At 47.9% G+C, this 16,521-nt stretch overlaps 1 protein-coding gene across 2 annotated transcripts in view; it reads right to left on the minus strand.

The window, feature by feature from the left end:
• Nucleotides 1–16,521, minus strand: part of dock1 (dedicator of cytokinesis 1) — a 180,790-nt gene that overhangs the window by 143,471 nt on the left and 20,798 nt on the right. The window contains exons 7-16 of one of the 2 annotated variants that reach the window (XM_070990099.1): nucleotides 15,974–16,109; nucleotides 14,395–14,552; nucleotides 13,755–13,836; nucleotides 13,135–13,270; nucleotides 11,970–12,042; nucleotides 9,646–9,725; nucleotides 7,379–7,504; nucleotides 6,930–7,054; nucleotides 3,057–3,155; nucleotides 2,498–2,570 (exon numbers count right to left, since the gene is read on the minus strand). In XM_070990099.1, the coding sequence (XP_070846200.1) occupies nucleotides 2,498–2,570; nucleotides 3,057–3,155; nucleotides 6,930–7,054; nucleotides 7,379–7,504; nucleotides 9,646–9,725; nucleotides 11,970–12,042; nucleotides 13,135–13,270; nucleotides 13,755–13,836; nucleotides 14,395–14,552; nucleotides 15,974–16,109 (1,088 nt within the window). Of the gene's footprint in view, nucleotides 1–2,497; nucleotides 2,571–3,056; nucleotides 3,156–6,929; nucleotides 7,055–7,378; nucleotides 7,505–9,645; nucleotides 9,786–11,969; nucleotides 12,043–13,134; nucleotides 13,271–13,754; nucleotides 13,837–14,394; nucleotides 14,553–15,973; nucleotides 16,110–16,521 lie in introns of both variants that reach the window. The other variant, XM_070990098.1, reaches the window with a different exon arrangement.

The raw sequence follows: 16,521 nt of genomic DNA on the forward strand, positions 1-16,521 counted from the left end.
CACTTCTATAAAACAGTCTCTTACTAACACTTGTAGGTTTGGACTAAGATGTGTGTCACTTCCTGTTAGCATATGAATAAACAGTTGCGCTTCTGATCCCAGGGTTTGTATAATCCTGCTCGGGTGGAGAGAAGATGCTCATTGGCCGTGCGTACATGCATACTGTACACACACGTGTTGCTGTATTTGGCGGTGTTGAGGGAAAGCACTGTGTAAACAAGCAAGAGAGTTATGACCTTGTCCTGTAACCAAACGTTTGGATAAGGCCACATATATCATCATTGTGGATCAACAAGCTCAAATTTACGTGGGGGCTGACATGATTCATGGAAGTATCTTGTGCATTCTATCTGCATAAATCCCCTCATTGGTTTGCTGCCTGCAGCCTCGCCAGTGAATAATTGCTGGGCTGCCCTGAGAGGAACCAGTGGAGGGAAAACACTGCACGCATGCCACCCAGTTGAGAAAAATGTATTAGTGAGTTCCTAAGAGGAGCGCAGTGCTCAAAACTCTGCGGAAAAGAAGGTCACTTTCAGGACGAAGCTACTTTTTTTGAGCCAATCAAAGTCAGGTTTGCATGGAGGTTCTGCAGACATCCACCTCTAAGGTGGGCTGTCACTTCAGATTTATGTTGAGTGTACTGTGCCACATTTTAAAGCCTATCCTCTACCCGACTCACCAGGTAGTGGCATAATGACAGATGAAACAGGAGTGAAAAGATGGCGGGGATCTCTTACAGCCACGGCGGCGTCCGTGATAGCAGCCATCAGTCTGATGAGGCCTGACAATGTTAGAGTGGTAGTCTGATGCACTGTGTTAGAGCTGGCCTGATTCTGAAACCAGGGGGGCTGAGATACTGAGCACACGAGCTCTAGCAGTGGCCTTGATGAGCAGCTCTGTCACTCCGCGTTTCTGCTAAAAGTTCAGCACTAGCTAGGAGCAGTGGAGGAAGCAGGGAGGACACAAGCCAACGACGGCAGAGGCAGACAACTGAAAGGACTTCAGCTGACAGACCATCTCTGCTCTGCTCTTCCTCACATACAGAGAGGTCAGATTTTCCCAGGAAGGTGCCAGAATGTAGACATTACATCTGAAGCTACTGTGATACCTGCAAACCGCCTTACATGGATTAACATCACAGAGCAAATAATTGCAGAAAAGGTAATGAGTGTGTGCAGGCGCACTGATTTCCTTGCCGTGATCAGAGTTTCCCCGTCGTGTTTACACACGAACCATTTATTCTCTGTTCAATCATTTACACGCAGAGATGAAAGTTTAAGTCTGACACGGTGATTAAGGGGGTAAACTGCATCAGTTGGCACTCTTGTCTTCCATTCTGATGATCAAATGGAGACGCTAAACGCAGCAGAATGGGAGATGCAAAAGCTTGTTTGCAGGCAGACAGATATCAAAGTGGGTTCATCCTCAACTGCTAACTGAGGCGACTAATTCAGAGCAGACATGACGGAAAGCGGAGAGCCACGCCAGCCCCAATGCAGACAATCAGAAACTTGGATAAAGATTTCTGTGTTCATGGATAGCAATGACCAAGGATATACAAGGTATACACCACACACAGATCCACACAATCAAGCCATTACGCTCTTTCCACATATCTCTGCACTGTCAACCGTCAGCCACAAGTTAAAGTTTGGCAGCATCAGCATGCCCCTGCCGTCCCGCAGTCACTTGAGGTGAGCCGGTTTCTAAAGCAACCGTTACAGCAAGATAACGGCAAGTCGCAGACTTTCAAAGGCATGCCTCGTAACAGCATTAGCTGCAGAAGCGAGGTGCCAAGCATGACAAGAAGGCTCTCCAAGTGGATTATAAGACAGCGCTGAGCTCCGGCCATTTCGCCCAAACCACCTGCATGCAGGTGAGGAGCAAACAGAGCTGAAGGATTTCGGGCCTGGAGGACAGCTGCAGATTACTTCACGACAGGAAAAATAGACTTTCCCACGCTGATATCCTCCCAATTCTGCTTCCCCTTCTGCGCCGTATGAAGTGATTGTTTAATACATATACACCTGTTGTAGCTCCCATCGCCCCTCCAAAATCCTTTTCCCTGCGCCGCTCCTGCTGCCGGAGGGACGGCCTCGCCATGTGGCGGGCAGATGGGGTGGCAGCGTACCAGGCTTCCCTGCCCTCTACACCCCCAAAATTAAAAAGAATGTTAAAAAACAGAAGGACACGCAACACTGGCTGCATTCAGCGAGACACTGGTCCCAATAAACAAACGAGGCCCCTCAGGCATTTTTCACATCCCAGCTGTAGTCTCTGACAAGCCACTCCATGATGCTGCTCTGCTTTGTGCAGGGGCAGACTAATGCCTCTGATTAATGTGACAAAGGGTGAGCTTCAAAGTATTTATCACCGTGCAACACATCTGCTTGGATTGGAAATCTTCCATTATTTTCTCCCATGGACAGATTAGCAGCCAATTGCGCAGCTGGCCATCGGCAAAACTGATTACTCGCGCGCTGACATTAGTACTCACAGTCCTGCGATGAGCGGTGGCGAAAGGTGAACCGCAGGTGGCTCCGGTTCACGTCTTCAATAGGAATGGCGACCTGAGGTCAGGGACAGAAAGGGACCGTGTGAGACATTTACACCCAGGAGCAGAACGAGGCCCAAAGTCTAGATTTTCACACTGTGCAGAAATGCGATGAAAAAGATGGCAGGTGGCGAGGTTAGCGAAAGGGTTAGATGTGATGTCAAGAATGAGCTAAAATATGCAAAACAACTGCGGTGCTTTTTTTTACAGTCATGGATCAATAACTTCACATTTCTGCTGCCACCACATGAACCATTTAATCTACTGTACGGTTTCATATTCATCACTGTCTTTCCATGCTCCTAAGCTTCATGGGTGAATATCCACCAGATACCACAATCTGGAAATTACCGATGATGGAAACCTGTGTTGTGATGAATAATGGATTTGAGAACTTTATCAAAGGGCGGTGTTGCAGTCGAGGAGGAAGACGGTGACGAAAATATTTCTCAGCGTAACAGAGAAGAAATATGAGGAGGTGGACGTTAGGAGAAAAACACACCTTAATCGTTTCAAACCAGCGCGGCTGCTTGACTTGGTAGTAGATGACAGACTTGTACTCGTTGATGCCGTCGTCTCCGGCTCCGGGGAAGATCACGTTCTGGACAAAGAGGAGGAAATCACACAAGTCAAGTTAACGAACAATAAGGCTGGTTAGCAGCTCATTCAAATGAGTGATAAAGTCAAAACAGTAACACTTTCTATGAAGGTACACACACACTCACCATTAATTAGTTGCATATTAGCATGAAAATCACACTGGCTCTTTATTACTCAGTACAAAGCCCTTCTAGGTCAGGTTATTGAAATCATTCAATTCACTTTACTTAGTGTCAATAAGGAGTAATTAGGAGTTTCTAAGTGCTTTCAAAAGGGAACCACTTCTGGTTCTAGAAGACGTGTCGCCTCTCATCCAAGAGGCTTTTTCAGTTCTGACTGACTGGTGGGGAGTCCCAGGTATTTCCCCTCGGGCAGGATCATTGTCCCACCCAGCTATCACCCTAACTTGGGACCAAAGTGGTTTCAATGACCATGATAACCACAGAGGTTAAATACCTGGGACTCCCCAGCCCCTTGGATAAGAAACCTTTTTCAAGTTTCTCCAATCAAGTCCAGTTGGCCTTGAGTCAGCACCTTAGAGGGAAGACCTGGAAGAGTGTGAAGCTTCACAGACATCTAGTTAAAGGCCTGTTAGATGTAGAATACAGTCATGCAGAATAATGCTTTAATTAGTGCTTTGTAATGACTAATAAAGAGCCAATAAGCTACTAAAACGCTAAAGCTAATATGCTAATAAGCAAGTAGTTAAAAGTGAATGTTCGTACCTCAATATAAAGAGTTGCCGTCAAAACATTAGCGCGCTCACAGCTGGATGTGGAAATCGCCGTGCACTTAGTTAATAAAACGGAGTCCCTGCGGCAGAGCCCCTAAATCCAGAAGAATGGCCTTTAAAAGTCTGGATGCACTTTATGCATGAGCACCTGCCTGTTGGCCGCCAATCTCACGACAGCATTGTGGAAATAAGAAATAAATGAGAAATTAATTATTCAAGAAGGAGGGGCGGCGGCTCCCATGCAGCGAGAAGTGGAGGGAAGCCAGGTGCAGGGAAGTGGACCAGCTGGTGCCGGCGGATCCAGCCTGAGTGGGCTCCCCGAGTTTCTACGACGGGTCAGGGTGGGTATGTAAAATACTGCGTGGCCCCTGGGGGGTTTGGCATGGAGTGACAGCGGATGGCACGCAGGCCTCGTTTTCTATCAGCCAGCCTCGCTCTTTCCTCCCACTACTCCAGCTGACTCCCTGGCCTGCTAGAGCGCTGCTGCTAAAATACTCCAACACTAATGGCTTCTGACAACCAGCAATTATGAGGAATAACAGGCCCCGTCTCCCCCAGCCACGCCGAGCAGATCTGGGGGGGCAGGTGCTAGCTCGAGCAGCTCTGCCCCCTCCGCTAAGTGGCCGGGATTCGTGACAGCTTCGGATTCTGGGCAGACGGGGAGGGGAGAGCGGGGCGAGGTCTAGCCGCGGGTGAGGGGGAGTTCGTGGGGGGGTGTGATAAGATGTCAAGGTGATAAGAAGACTCTCACTACACGGCATCACAAATCCTCTTTGAGGCAGAGGGAGGAAGGCACAATCCAGAGGCAGAGAGACGGAGACGAATGGAGGGGACGAGAGGCTGAGACAGGGAGGAAACCACACCAAGCTGAAGTGTCCGACAACGATTCTCATCCAATCATGTGTTCACAAACCTCGCTCCATCCTCGCTTTTGATCGACTGAGCCTTTCCAGGATGCCCCTTTCATACCCTATTATGACACTGTCACCTGTTTCAAATATACCTGTTTACCTGTGGAACGATCCAAACAGGTGTTTCTGGAGGTTCCACATCTTTCCCAGTCTTTAGCTGCTCCTGTCCCCACTGGATTGCAGTTGTCACATTCTGCGTTCCAGCTTTTTTTGGAGGGTGGATTAAACAATGTTTCTGTTATCCAAGATCACGCTCAAACTGCTTCAGGCATTAAAGTGACAGACAGGAAGTGACAGCATCTCTCATCTGAGGAACACAATTTCCTTTCAGCCAATTAAAATCCAGGAAGGAAGAGGGAGAATTTAACCAGAGCGAGCACTGATCCTGTGGGAAGTGAGCGTTTCAGTGAAAAGCTGCACGATGTTGAAGGCAGCTCCGGCGCTGCGAAGGCGACACGGCCACGCCGCTCACAGACGTGATCTATGCCACTTGACGACTGTCGACTGCTGTCACTGACTCCTATTATCGCAGCCTGGAGGCCCTGACGGTGCAGCAGCCTATTTATACACAACATGTCTCCTTTAATAAGCGCAGTATAGCTGCTTGTAGATGCTTTAAATGGAGCAGTAGACTTCGTGCTCCGAGTCTGAGCCGACAACATAAATAAAATCCCAAACAGAATTGCATACAAACAGAAAACAGACAGACGATGCTGCACTCAAGTGCTGAGAAGCACCCTTGTTTTTCCACGCTGGTGAGACATAAGATGCATCGCAATCGCAAAAATAATCACAGTGATCATTACTGCTTTGTGCCACTTCAGAGCTGCATTTACTGTATAATCACCACTGATTCTTACACTTCCTTGGCCTGCTGAGCAAAATCACCCACGAAGCCTCTCAATCTAAGACTAATGTGTATAATTGAGGCAGGGGAGGGTATGAGCGCTCGTGTCTGATTCGCTGCTGGCGGGAGGCCTCCCCATGACCAGGGGTCTGTCATCTCAAATCACTCTCCTGTAACTTCCACCCTCACACAAGCACACTGAGCGTGGACATCGCAGCGTTAACGCCTTGCAACGAAACACAGGTGAGTCTTAACTTAATGCAAACTAATCACTACAAAGCCTCAACAGAAACTCTGCATTAAAAGTGAACACTCACAGGCACGTGAGCACACACACACTCCCGCAGACACACACCTCCTGCCCTACTTCTTCCAAAATACTCGTCGTGGGCAACTACTCTCAAACCTCTCATATCCCCCATTAACTGATGGCCTCTGCAGAACAAGAGGTAAAGTCAAGCAGGGGGTGGCAATAATTAAGCATCAGAGAATGGGGTCACTGGCTGGAGACTCTAGATGGAACAAAAGCTTTATTAGGACGTTAGACACTGACGAGTTGGCACACGATTAACAAAAGTCGACAGCGCTCGGAAGCAAAAGTCCATTAAGCATTCTCTGACTTGCAAACCGGCAGCCGCCATAATGATTTAACTGGATTTGTTTGTGTTTCTCTAGTTTCATTTTCTGGAGGAATTCAATGCAATTAAGGGAGAAAGCAGCCACAGGTACGAGGGAAACGGTGCTGACCGCCACCAAAATGTAATTAACTGATCTCTGTGACAAGGGCTGCAAATTTCCTCCGAATACATTTGCAACATATTGAGACAGCTTGCTAACAAACAAATAGACAGGGGAGGAAATCGTCCCTCGGACTTTATTAGCAAACGTAATTATAGCAGAGGACAAATGCTGATTTCACATTTCTGATGGCTTCAAACTTTCAAAGCATGCTGCCCATACTGCCTGCTGGGGTCTGTAACTGCCTCTGACAATGATAAAGGTTGATTCCTGCAGTGGGGAGCAAGACTTTAGGATAGTCAATCAGCAACAAAGCACCAATACTGCCTTCTGTCACTTTTTTGACAGGCGGCGAAGACGTACGCTCTGGCCTGCGCATCCCACTGCTTTATAGGAGCGCTGGTCAGTTAAGCAGCGTGCTGAGCTGTGTGAGACTGAAGAAAGCCCGGTAAATCAGAGACTGTCCGGGAGACCGATCGGCCGCGGCGCCCGTGTGCTGAATGTGATGAACACTGGAAAAACACCAAAGGAGCTCCTGAGCCGTACCTCCAGTTTCTTGCCGTCCTCGTCATAGACCGACATGGTCACCTCCACGTTTTTGGGTGTGGTCTTGCTCCCCTTGTCAAAATCCCCCTGAACTAGAGTCACGTAGATGTCATTCCGCACGTCACCTGTAGAAAACAGCCAGAAGCAGGTCAGATCCTCACTTTTCAGCGTTCCCAGAGCCCAAGGTTCATGAATTTATTCATTCATTTTTAATAAGAATATTACTGCATCACCCATTACATTTTAGGTGGCATAAGTGGATATTTGGCACCATATACTCTCTGGCTGACTTCAGCCCATTACATAACTAATGCCTTAATTAAACCTTAATGAAGTATGATATGTTCTTTTCTCCCTTAACTCTAAATCACTTCCTGGATGAATGTTCAACCAATCAAATTTAAAAAAGGAGACAGGCAGCCAAGGTGAAGCTTTGGAAAACACTCAACCTGGCATGATGATCTCAGGGAAGCCCATCTTGCGAGCCACAGCTGTCGATCGGTCCACCAGGTGTGGGAAGTCCTTCCTTATTTGATGGATGTCTCCGGGGAGCAGCTTCAGAGTGACCCACAGGCCTGGTGACGCATTGGAGGCAAAGAGGGGAGGGAGCAGGATAAGGTCAGGAAGAGCAAGCTGCCCCAGGAAAATACATAACGTCACCATAGCTGCAGAAGACACACGGGCCTCGGCTCAAATTAAAGTGCTGCTTTGGAGCGTGAACGCCGGCTGGAAAAAAGAACCAAACGCTTCGCCACAACAAACAAACAGACACTAAATGGCAAAACGAAATTTCTGACCCACTGCAAAATTCATGATAATGTCCCTAACGCCCCAATTTCTTCTTTAGGCACTCTGTTCTTATGCGACTAAGTGACATTTATGGTAGAATATTCAAATTGTGCTGTAATTCCCAGACTTAAATAATTGGCCTTGGAAAACCTGAGTGTGTGAAGCTTGAGAGGAAGCTCTGTGGCTCTGAATAATCGTGAAACAAAGGGCCTCCAGGGGACTTTCACGGGTCATATTTCCTCACAATTTAATGCCAGTAGCTGCTTCACTTGTCTCCTGGTTGCAAGGGGAAAGCGTCTTTTTCTGCAGACACTGCACGGTGTGCCAGCTCTGTAACCACACTCGCTCTTAATATCCTCCCAGGGCAAAAAAAACAAAGCAGTGCGGATACATACGTCTGAACAAGGCTGGAAATGAGTAAAAACAAGGCGGCCAATTAAAGCGGCCGTCCTGTAGCGTGGCCCCTTCAGAGGCCGTTCACGAGCGGTGCTCGCGAACCCTGAAGCTTTACTCCCTTTCACTTTACAGGCCCCATATTGTTACGAGTGACACATCTCTCACTGGCCGAGCTGGAAGCCTTTTGATATGCAGGCGTGACCGAAACAGCTGCTCTCAGTGCTCCGCTGTCCTTCCCACTGTGGGTTGGAGCAGACCTGACATTTATCCAAGTACATCTTCATAGGCCATGACAATACCATGGAGGCTGTCATGTTGTCTCGCCCACCCTCCTCTCCCGGCGCAAATCCCTTAGACGGCTAATGCTCTTCTAACCGCAGATGTCACATCACTGATAAGATCTAGTCTTCGCGGAGGACTCACGAGCTTAATTAACAGCTGGATTACTTAGATCCTGTAGTCATGGTGATGAGAGCGACTATTAATAGCGTGAGCAGTGATTTATAGTGCGAGCACTTGACAAAGAATTACATTCTTACGAGCAAGATGACCAGCGTGTTGGGGATCATTATAGTGTACGAACAGATCTATAATGCAGTATGAAAGAGAGCTACAACAGCTCATTATGGTGCATGTAACCAGTTAGTTAACCAATGAAGAGCTGGAGGAATGTGCACCCTAATGGCCGAAATACAGGAGGCACGGACTTGTAGGCGAATGGCGGAGGGTTTTTTACCTGCTACACTGAGTTTGTAGGGTGTGTTTGCATGTCGGCTGCACATTTGAGCTTTGCAACACGATAATGCAGTTAATAATTCACGCATTAATTGGATCATTTTAACTCCAGGATCGCGGCCACACAATGATTGTACTCATTTATTTTCATGTGAAATGTAAAAACATCAGATTAGACTGTTGTATGCACAGTAGCGTTGACCTGTTGGAGGGATATGTAGCCGTGCATAGACGGGAAAAACAGCCGGCTAACAATAAAGATAAGCGATGTGGCGGCTGGCGGCTTCTGTGGTCACTGTAGCTGCTTCAGTTGATTAAAATGGACGCGGTCACGCTGCGTCCATTCGGCCCTCGGGTGCTGCCTTCCAGTGGATGGAAGGAGATGAATGCACTGGGGCTGCTACATGCACTCATGTAATACATGTCAGTTTACTTTCACACATAACCCTCATCTTCATATAACGGTGTTATATATACACTTTTAACATCTAAATGTATTTATCTTATGACCAGGGCTCTCATTGCTGAGCTGACCTGCTTTCTCTACATATGAGCAATAAAACTGAAAGCATTAGAGGAGACGGCTGCAGGTGTAGCTGCCTTTAACTAAGCACTGCATTGTATTTGGTGGCCTGGCTGACAAAGAATCTTCATAAACACTGCAGAAAATCTTCAGATCCAAGTTGGATTCTCATCCCGAGATACTACAACCATTTTCTAACATATAAATCACATGTATCTGTGTGGTGGGGCTCATCCTTGGCCCTGGTTCTCGTGTCTGAACCGTGCACTGTACCTTGGCCCTTGTGATTGACCTCTTTGGCGGTGATAACTTTGTTGATGACTGTCTGGAGGAAGTCGTTCTCCCCTGCCACCCTGGGTGAAAAACGGGAGATGTTCAGCTGCTTGTGGCGAATGGCGTCATCCAACGCTAGCCTGCAGTACGCACACAACGGGCAAACACCACAGAGAAGAAGAGGTGGCGGAGAGAGAGAGAGAGAGAGGAGGAGGAGGAGGACGAGGAGGAGGACGAGGAGCGGGGCAGAAGAGCCACAAGGTGACGGTTGTGAGGAGGGGAGTGGGATGAGGGAGAGACGGAGAGAGAGAGAGGGAGAGAGAGAGAGAGACAGAGAGAGAGAGACCGGAGAGTGATGCGAGTACCGTGACAGACACAAAGCCGCTTGTTAGCAGTTAACAGTGAGGCAGGATGGGTAATGAAAGAAACACACAGAGAAATCATCGTTTAGGAAATGGTGCCCAGTCAGTATTTATAGCACCAACGCAGCAGTGGGAAGCTTGACCTGCCCCCGGTCGGCCCTCAAACTTCATACCAAAGGCTCTACCCGACCAAAAAACAAGCGTTCCCACTCTGCCTTAGCGAGACAGCAAACTAAAATATCATGTTTTGTTCTCCACGGGGCCTCGGGTGTAGACAGACTGACTGAGACGAGTGACGCACAGAGCGGAAGAAAGTGGCACATGTGTGCAGGTGGATGGTATCTGCGGTACAGAGGACTCTAAACAAGCAGAAGAAGAAGAGAGAAGAGCGTGGAGGAGAAGACAGCGGTGATGGCAGCATGGAGGAGGCGGGAAAGGATCTCTGTCACTCAGCGCTCAGCGCCTCCAACCTTCAATCCGAAGCCAATCCCAGCACGGAGGTGGGACGAGGGACAGCAGGAGTTCAGTCAGGGGACAAAACAGTGTAAGACAACAGGAAGAAGGCAGGATTCCCCTCAGATCTGCAAGAATTTCATTTCGAAATCTGCTCTGGATCTGGTTTTTCAGGTCTTTTTTTATCAAGTCAAGTTTAAGTTAACTAGACGTCTTAGTGTTTTAGTCTCATCTTCGTCAAAGAGACTATTTTATTTGAGTTTTGGCCATAAAGTAGGTGGTAAGAAGAGCAGAAACCTGAAGAGACACGTCTTGCTTCCTGTAAAACAGTTGATGTACGTTAGTCCTCACTGTGTGCAGCAGGTGTAGCACTGATTTGACAGCAAAGGAAACAACTGCTGCAAACAGCCTGTTATATTCTGTCTCCTTTTTTTAGAATAAAGAGACATTTTGGTTGGGTTTCTATTTTTTAAACTACATTTCAGTCTGGTCACAGTTGAATGACGTCTGTGCCGTCCCGCCATCATCTCGTCTGAGTCATGGGGAAAAAGGTCGTTGGCTAACATGTTAAGTCACAGTTTCCTTGAAAGAAATTAACACTGATTTTTTACAAAAGCCTTTTACACGGTGGGATTTTCAGTCAATCAACTGATCGACCATTTCAGCACGAGGTGAAATTTTGCATTATCTAAATGCGGCTTGGCTTGGCGGCATGCCAGGGATGAGGTCAACTCGGTCTCAGACGTTTACTGAGCGACTGTCTGAGGGAGAGAAACAAGAAGAACAAACTATTCCAACAACATTTCCATCTATCAACTTCTTATTTCTTTCTGAAAGCCAATTCCATTTCTGTTTGGACGCCAGGAGTCTATCCAAATTACATCACTGCGCCCAACCTTCCCTCGATGGCTCCTTCACTTCCGCGGCTGGCCTTGAAAAGACATTTAATAATGGGTCGTGGGAGCGCCATTTCAAAACTTCATCAGTTAAAATTCTGTGGCAAATATTCACACTCGGGCATAAATAACCTCTTGTAGATCCTGTTCTTCTCTCCACACCGGAAGGCGCTAATTTCCATGATTTATGCTCCCAGATAAAAACGTTAAGTGAGGTGATCTGCCAGCTAAACTGCCTGAATCTGAAGCATTTCCAATTATGCAGGAAATCACGTTAAGGAAAAGGTTACTCTGGCTCCGTACGCAGTCCTGCGAGAATGGCAGCAGTTAATGAGATTGCCTTAATTGAGTCAGCGGGGAATAGGGGAGCACTACTGTCTTAAAACCGCCGCTAATCAGGTGTCAAGGATTCAAGACTTAAAAAAAAAAAAAGTAAAACTACAACCGCTGTGTCTTTGACATACTGTACATATTCAACATAATGGAAATAAGTGTAAGAGCAGAACTATGTCAGCCTGCCTATTTTATGCAACATTATCCCAAGCTTGGAGGAAGTCTACGCTCCCGTATGTATGAACATGATTCATTTTGTGCTGCTGAACAATCCACTTACGGCTGAAATGGGATAAAGTGCTGCTTGTCCTCGTCGTCCATTTTGCCCGTTATGATGTCAGTGACATCCATTACTGTGGAAAAACAAGGAAAGAGGGTTAAAACATCCTCAAGGTCTGCAGAGCATAGCATGACTGCCGCAGAGATACAGATAACTGCACAGTGAGGCCACATCGGGGGGTGAGAGCAGCCAGCGCTGGCTCTCCTTCAATCAGAGCTAATTAAGGCGGAGGCAGGGCTTTGATGGGGAAAGCATCACGTCGGCTCTGCTCTCTTTGACCTGCACGGTGGTCACGCAAAAGCAAAGGAGAGGAAGGAAATCAGCTCAGAGAGTAACTAAACGCACCCTGAGAATCTTGCTTTTGCTGACCTCCAGTGGTTCAACATCTCGCCCTGCTGTAATGACGTTCAGGTGCACTGCAGGACCCTGTGACATCATCGCTGGGTCTTTCTGTTGTTATTTATGTTTCACACAGCGTCCCAACCTTTTTAGAATCGGGGCTGAATATAAAACGGGTTGATGTCGCACCGCTGGAATAACGAATCGTTTCCAGACATTAGCTGAACGTGCAAATTTGCAGAGACTCACTCTTGAACTGAAGGGAATTAGAGAGGGAGCAAACACACACAGCGAGTGCTGCAGGTGTGACAGCACCTTTACTCTGTTACCTACAGGCCAGAGGTCACCCGCACAAAAACTAACTGCGTCTCGAACAGAGCGAATCTCAAAAATCTGCCTCTCCATCACGCTGCGCGCCGCGGCAATGATGATGAGCTGCTGTAAATCAGGGTGTCGTTTGCCTTCTCTTCGAGTGGCGCTGGGAAAAAGACACTGAGAGACGGGCATCATTTTCTCTGTAGGAGAACTGGGGGCAAAACGCCAATCTAATTAGTTCACGAAACGCCTGGCAGCTCGCCAGCAGGAGATAAATCAAACTGTAATTCCTCCCTCTGCTTTAGCTGGATATCTGTGAATTTTAGCCAAATATATTTACTCATCCGGGCAAAGACTTTGGCACAATACTCTGAACTACAGTAACGCTATCAAGGCTCACGCACATGCAAGCAGAGGTGGAGCTACGACGTTCGGACATAACAAGGCAGCCTCTGATTTCAGGGTTACAGCTCCTTCTGGAACAACGGGTAACAGGAGGAGTCTGCCTCACCTGCCACTCCAAACGGCCTCCTCAGCCCTGACGTCAGCTTCTTGGTGTTGTTGTCTCGCAGCTCCATGCGCCCGACTCTGACGATCTGACACACGAAGCTGATCTTCTCTCTCTTCAGGTCCTCGCTGCCCAGATCCTGAGGAGAGGAACGCAGAAAAGTGATGAAGGTCTGCTGGGTAGAGCCCACGACAATGACTTCAGGTAAACAAATACAAAGCTCTTATCAATGTGGGACCCTGCTGAGAGTGCACAGCAACAGCTGATGGATCCACACCACCTTCTTAAGTGAAGATGAGTTTGTGTTAAGGGCAAAACTTTTCACCAAAAATTGCTTCAGCAAAATCCGTGATTGCGTCCACAGATTCATTTCCTGTGGGCAGTATCCTCCAAAACTGGCAAAGTGCTCCCAGTGGGTGCACGCCGACCCTCCCGCCCTTGGGCTTCCATTAGATAGAGGTGACTGCCTTGGTAAATACATAGAGCGAGCCGGGCTCTTCCTGAGAGAGCTTAACAAATACAGGCTCTGCAAACAGGCTCCCACATGCCTCATAACATGGCTGAATAAACAGCGGACTACCACAGGCGAGCGAGAGGACACACACTCACAAGCAAACACTCACCGTGAAGACGGCCCGCAGATTATGAAGCTGGTCTATGTCTTTCACCAGACCCGAACTTGACCATTTCACCAGGTAGTTTTCGCTGGGGGAGGGAGAGACGGCAGGAAAAAGAGCATGAAGTGGAGTCGCATAAACTGCAGTTTCCTGAAAATCTGCAGATGCTTGGACGCTAATCCAGACACTGATCCGCTTGGGAAACAAAATGCATGACGAGGCGAGCCGCTCGACTCGTGATAATTTGCTGTCACAATCCTAAAACAATAGCAAATCCCTGGAAAGCAGGCCACGTCCTCGCGTGGCGTGTGTGCGCCTGTGTGTGCGTACGAGTGTCTGGCAGGGTTTGTGCTTTCTGATGGTTAACTGTCTCAAGCCTCGGACGTCTTAACTCATCATCAGTCGATTTAGAGATAGTTTTTGACTGCGAGGATTGCTATGAGAAGCATCTCCGCTGTGTGAGCTACAGCTAAATACAAAAGAACATGGGCACAAGCACAGAATCTCAACAGATTTCCACTAGCGACAGACAACAACAGTACAGGCAGAAGCCAAAAAATCCCAACGCTTAATCATTACTGTGTTTGTGACCGTGGGAAAGCAAAGACAGAGAGAGAGAAAAGTGAATATGCCCCCCTGTGTTTACCTGATGAACTTGGACTCCACCGGGTCGTAGAGTGACATGAGCACCTCTGCGTCCTCGCCGATTTTACACACCACGTTCTTCAGAGTCACGAAGAGGGCAAACGCGGGCGTGGAGGCAAACTTTGCTTGCCTGGTCAGATCAATATTCTGCTTCTGAGACTGTCGGAGGGAAACAAGAGGCACTGCATTCAATATCAGGTAGTTCTTCTCCGGCTTACCGTCGCACACGGGCCGACCTCGGGAGGCGATGAGCCCGGGAGGCGATGCAGCGTGTGAGGGGGGATACTGCACGAAGGTGTGGGTTAGCGGCTGCACGCCGGGTTACTGAATGTCAGCCACCGCCTTGGTGTCTTTAACAAGGTAAGAAGCAAGCTTTAACAACGTCTGCGAACGCATCAGAATTCATTAGAATATATTCCACGCTGGAATAAAAAGCCCGGACAGTCGCTTGATCCCCAGAACTGCATCCGCACTGAAAGGTGGACTGATTCCTGAACGCCCTTCAAAAATATGCTGAGGCCTCATCATTAATATTTATCACGTTGACCTGGACGCTTTCTTATTGCCCATGCATATGCAATAAAGACCTCTGGATGAAAAGGTCACATGAGATGAGACCACATAACTGCAGGGCACTTAGCGTCTGGCGCTCCGACACACTGCCAACTGACATTCAGGTGAGGGATGCCACTGACACGCCAAGTAAAATAGACAGGGGGGCTGGCTGAGTTCCTGGCTCTCTAAAGAGGCAGTCAAGCGTCTTCTGTGCACCAGGAGTGGCCCCATTTTCCTCACTTCTATACATCAGCTGTGCAAATGCCAGAACTCCATTCACAGCGGAGCTGCAGGTGTTCTCTGTATTTTCTGGCATTTTTCTGACCTTCAAAAGCACTTTTACACTCTGTGTCTTTGTTACTTCGTCACGAGTCAAACGATCCTCTTTGAAAGGAACATTTTCTGCAGCTATGTAAGTGGCTGGAGCGAGCATCTTCATGCTCCGTCACAATGTCCAAGGTGATACGACTCAACCGGGTCGCTCCCCCTTTTTGGACATGCTTGCGTTGCTGTTAACAGTATGACACCATTACATCTACAAGCTGGAATATTGCCATTATCAGGCAGATATGAGGTATTTGTTTTGATCATGTTAAGTGATACCGATATTACAGCCATGCTATCATCACAGCATCAACGTTTGTACTGCCGGTGTCATTAACATTCTGGCCTGATGATGGCGCTAGATGCAACCTTTTATCCTTTGGGGATCATGAATATCTGCACCTAATTTCACAGAAATCCATCCAGTAGTTGAGATATTTCAGGCTGATATATTTCAAAAGTGTTGGACCCGCCAACCTGCATCGAAATCCCAAGAGCCACATTGCTGATGTGGCTAAAAATATTTGATATTACTGAACTTACAGATGGAGCAGACACTTCTGCAGAGGGAAGACGTCTCCATGTTATTTTTTCCCTTATGCAACACTGTAACTGCTCCTGTTTGACTCAAAGCTTTTATCTTTGAAATACTGGATCTGGATGGGTTCAGCTGCAGGACCAGGTCCTCTCCCCACCTTTACCTTCTCCTCCTGAATCCGGTCCTCAATTTGCTTGGAGGCCGCCTCGTGCGCTCTGAACAGGCTGACGGTGCTGGTGAGCTCCGGGTCCAGGATGTTTCCATCTTTGTCTCTGACCACCAGATCCAGATCCAAGTACCTTGCACGAAAACAGGGGAGAGACGGGGTAAATATTGTGAGTGTGTGGCTGCATCTGTGAAAGAGGGGAGCGCACACATTAGCTGCGCGCTGCTAATCCCTTTGCATCATTTCTCCTCATGGAATATTCCCTCAGCTCGAGTCGGCACGGACGCATTCCATCACCTCATCACTCTGTCAGAGGTAAAAGCCATTTTTCTACTTGGCCGAGGGTTTAAAGTTTCATCACAGGAGCAGGACGGAGCGTCACAATTTTAGTTTTCATCTGATTTTCTTGGCCCACTGCAGACTCAGCTAGAGCTGTCATTCCATGATGGAATACAGGACAACTCGCGGAAGCTAAATCCCTCCAGTTTGTCTCCAAGCTAAGTGATGACCTGTCATTTTCTATTGACTGACACTGCTGACCTATT

The sequence above is a fragment of the Chaetodon trifascialis genome, chromosome 21, assembly GCF_039877785.1.
Source record: "Chaetodon trifascialis isolate fChaTrf1 chromosome 21, fChaTrf1.hap1, whole genome shotgun sequence".
Lineage (NCBI taxonomy): Eukaryota > Metazoa > Chordata > Actinopteri > Chaetodontiformes > Chaetodontidae > Chaetodon > Chaetodon trifascialis.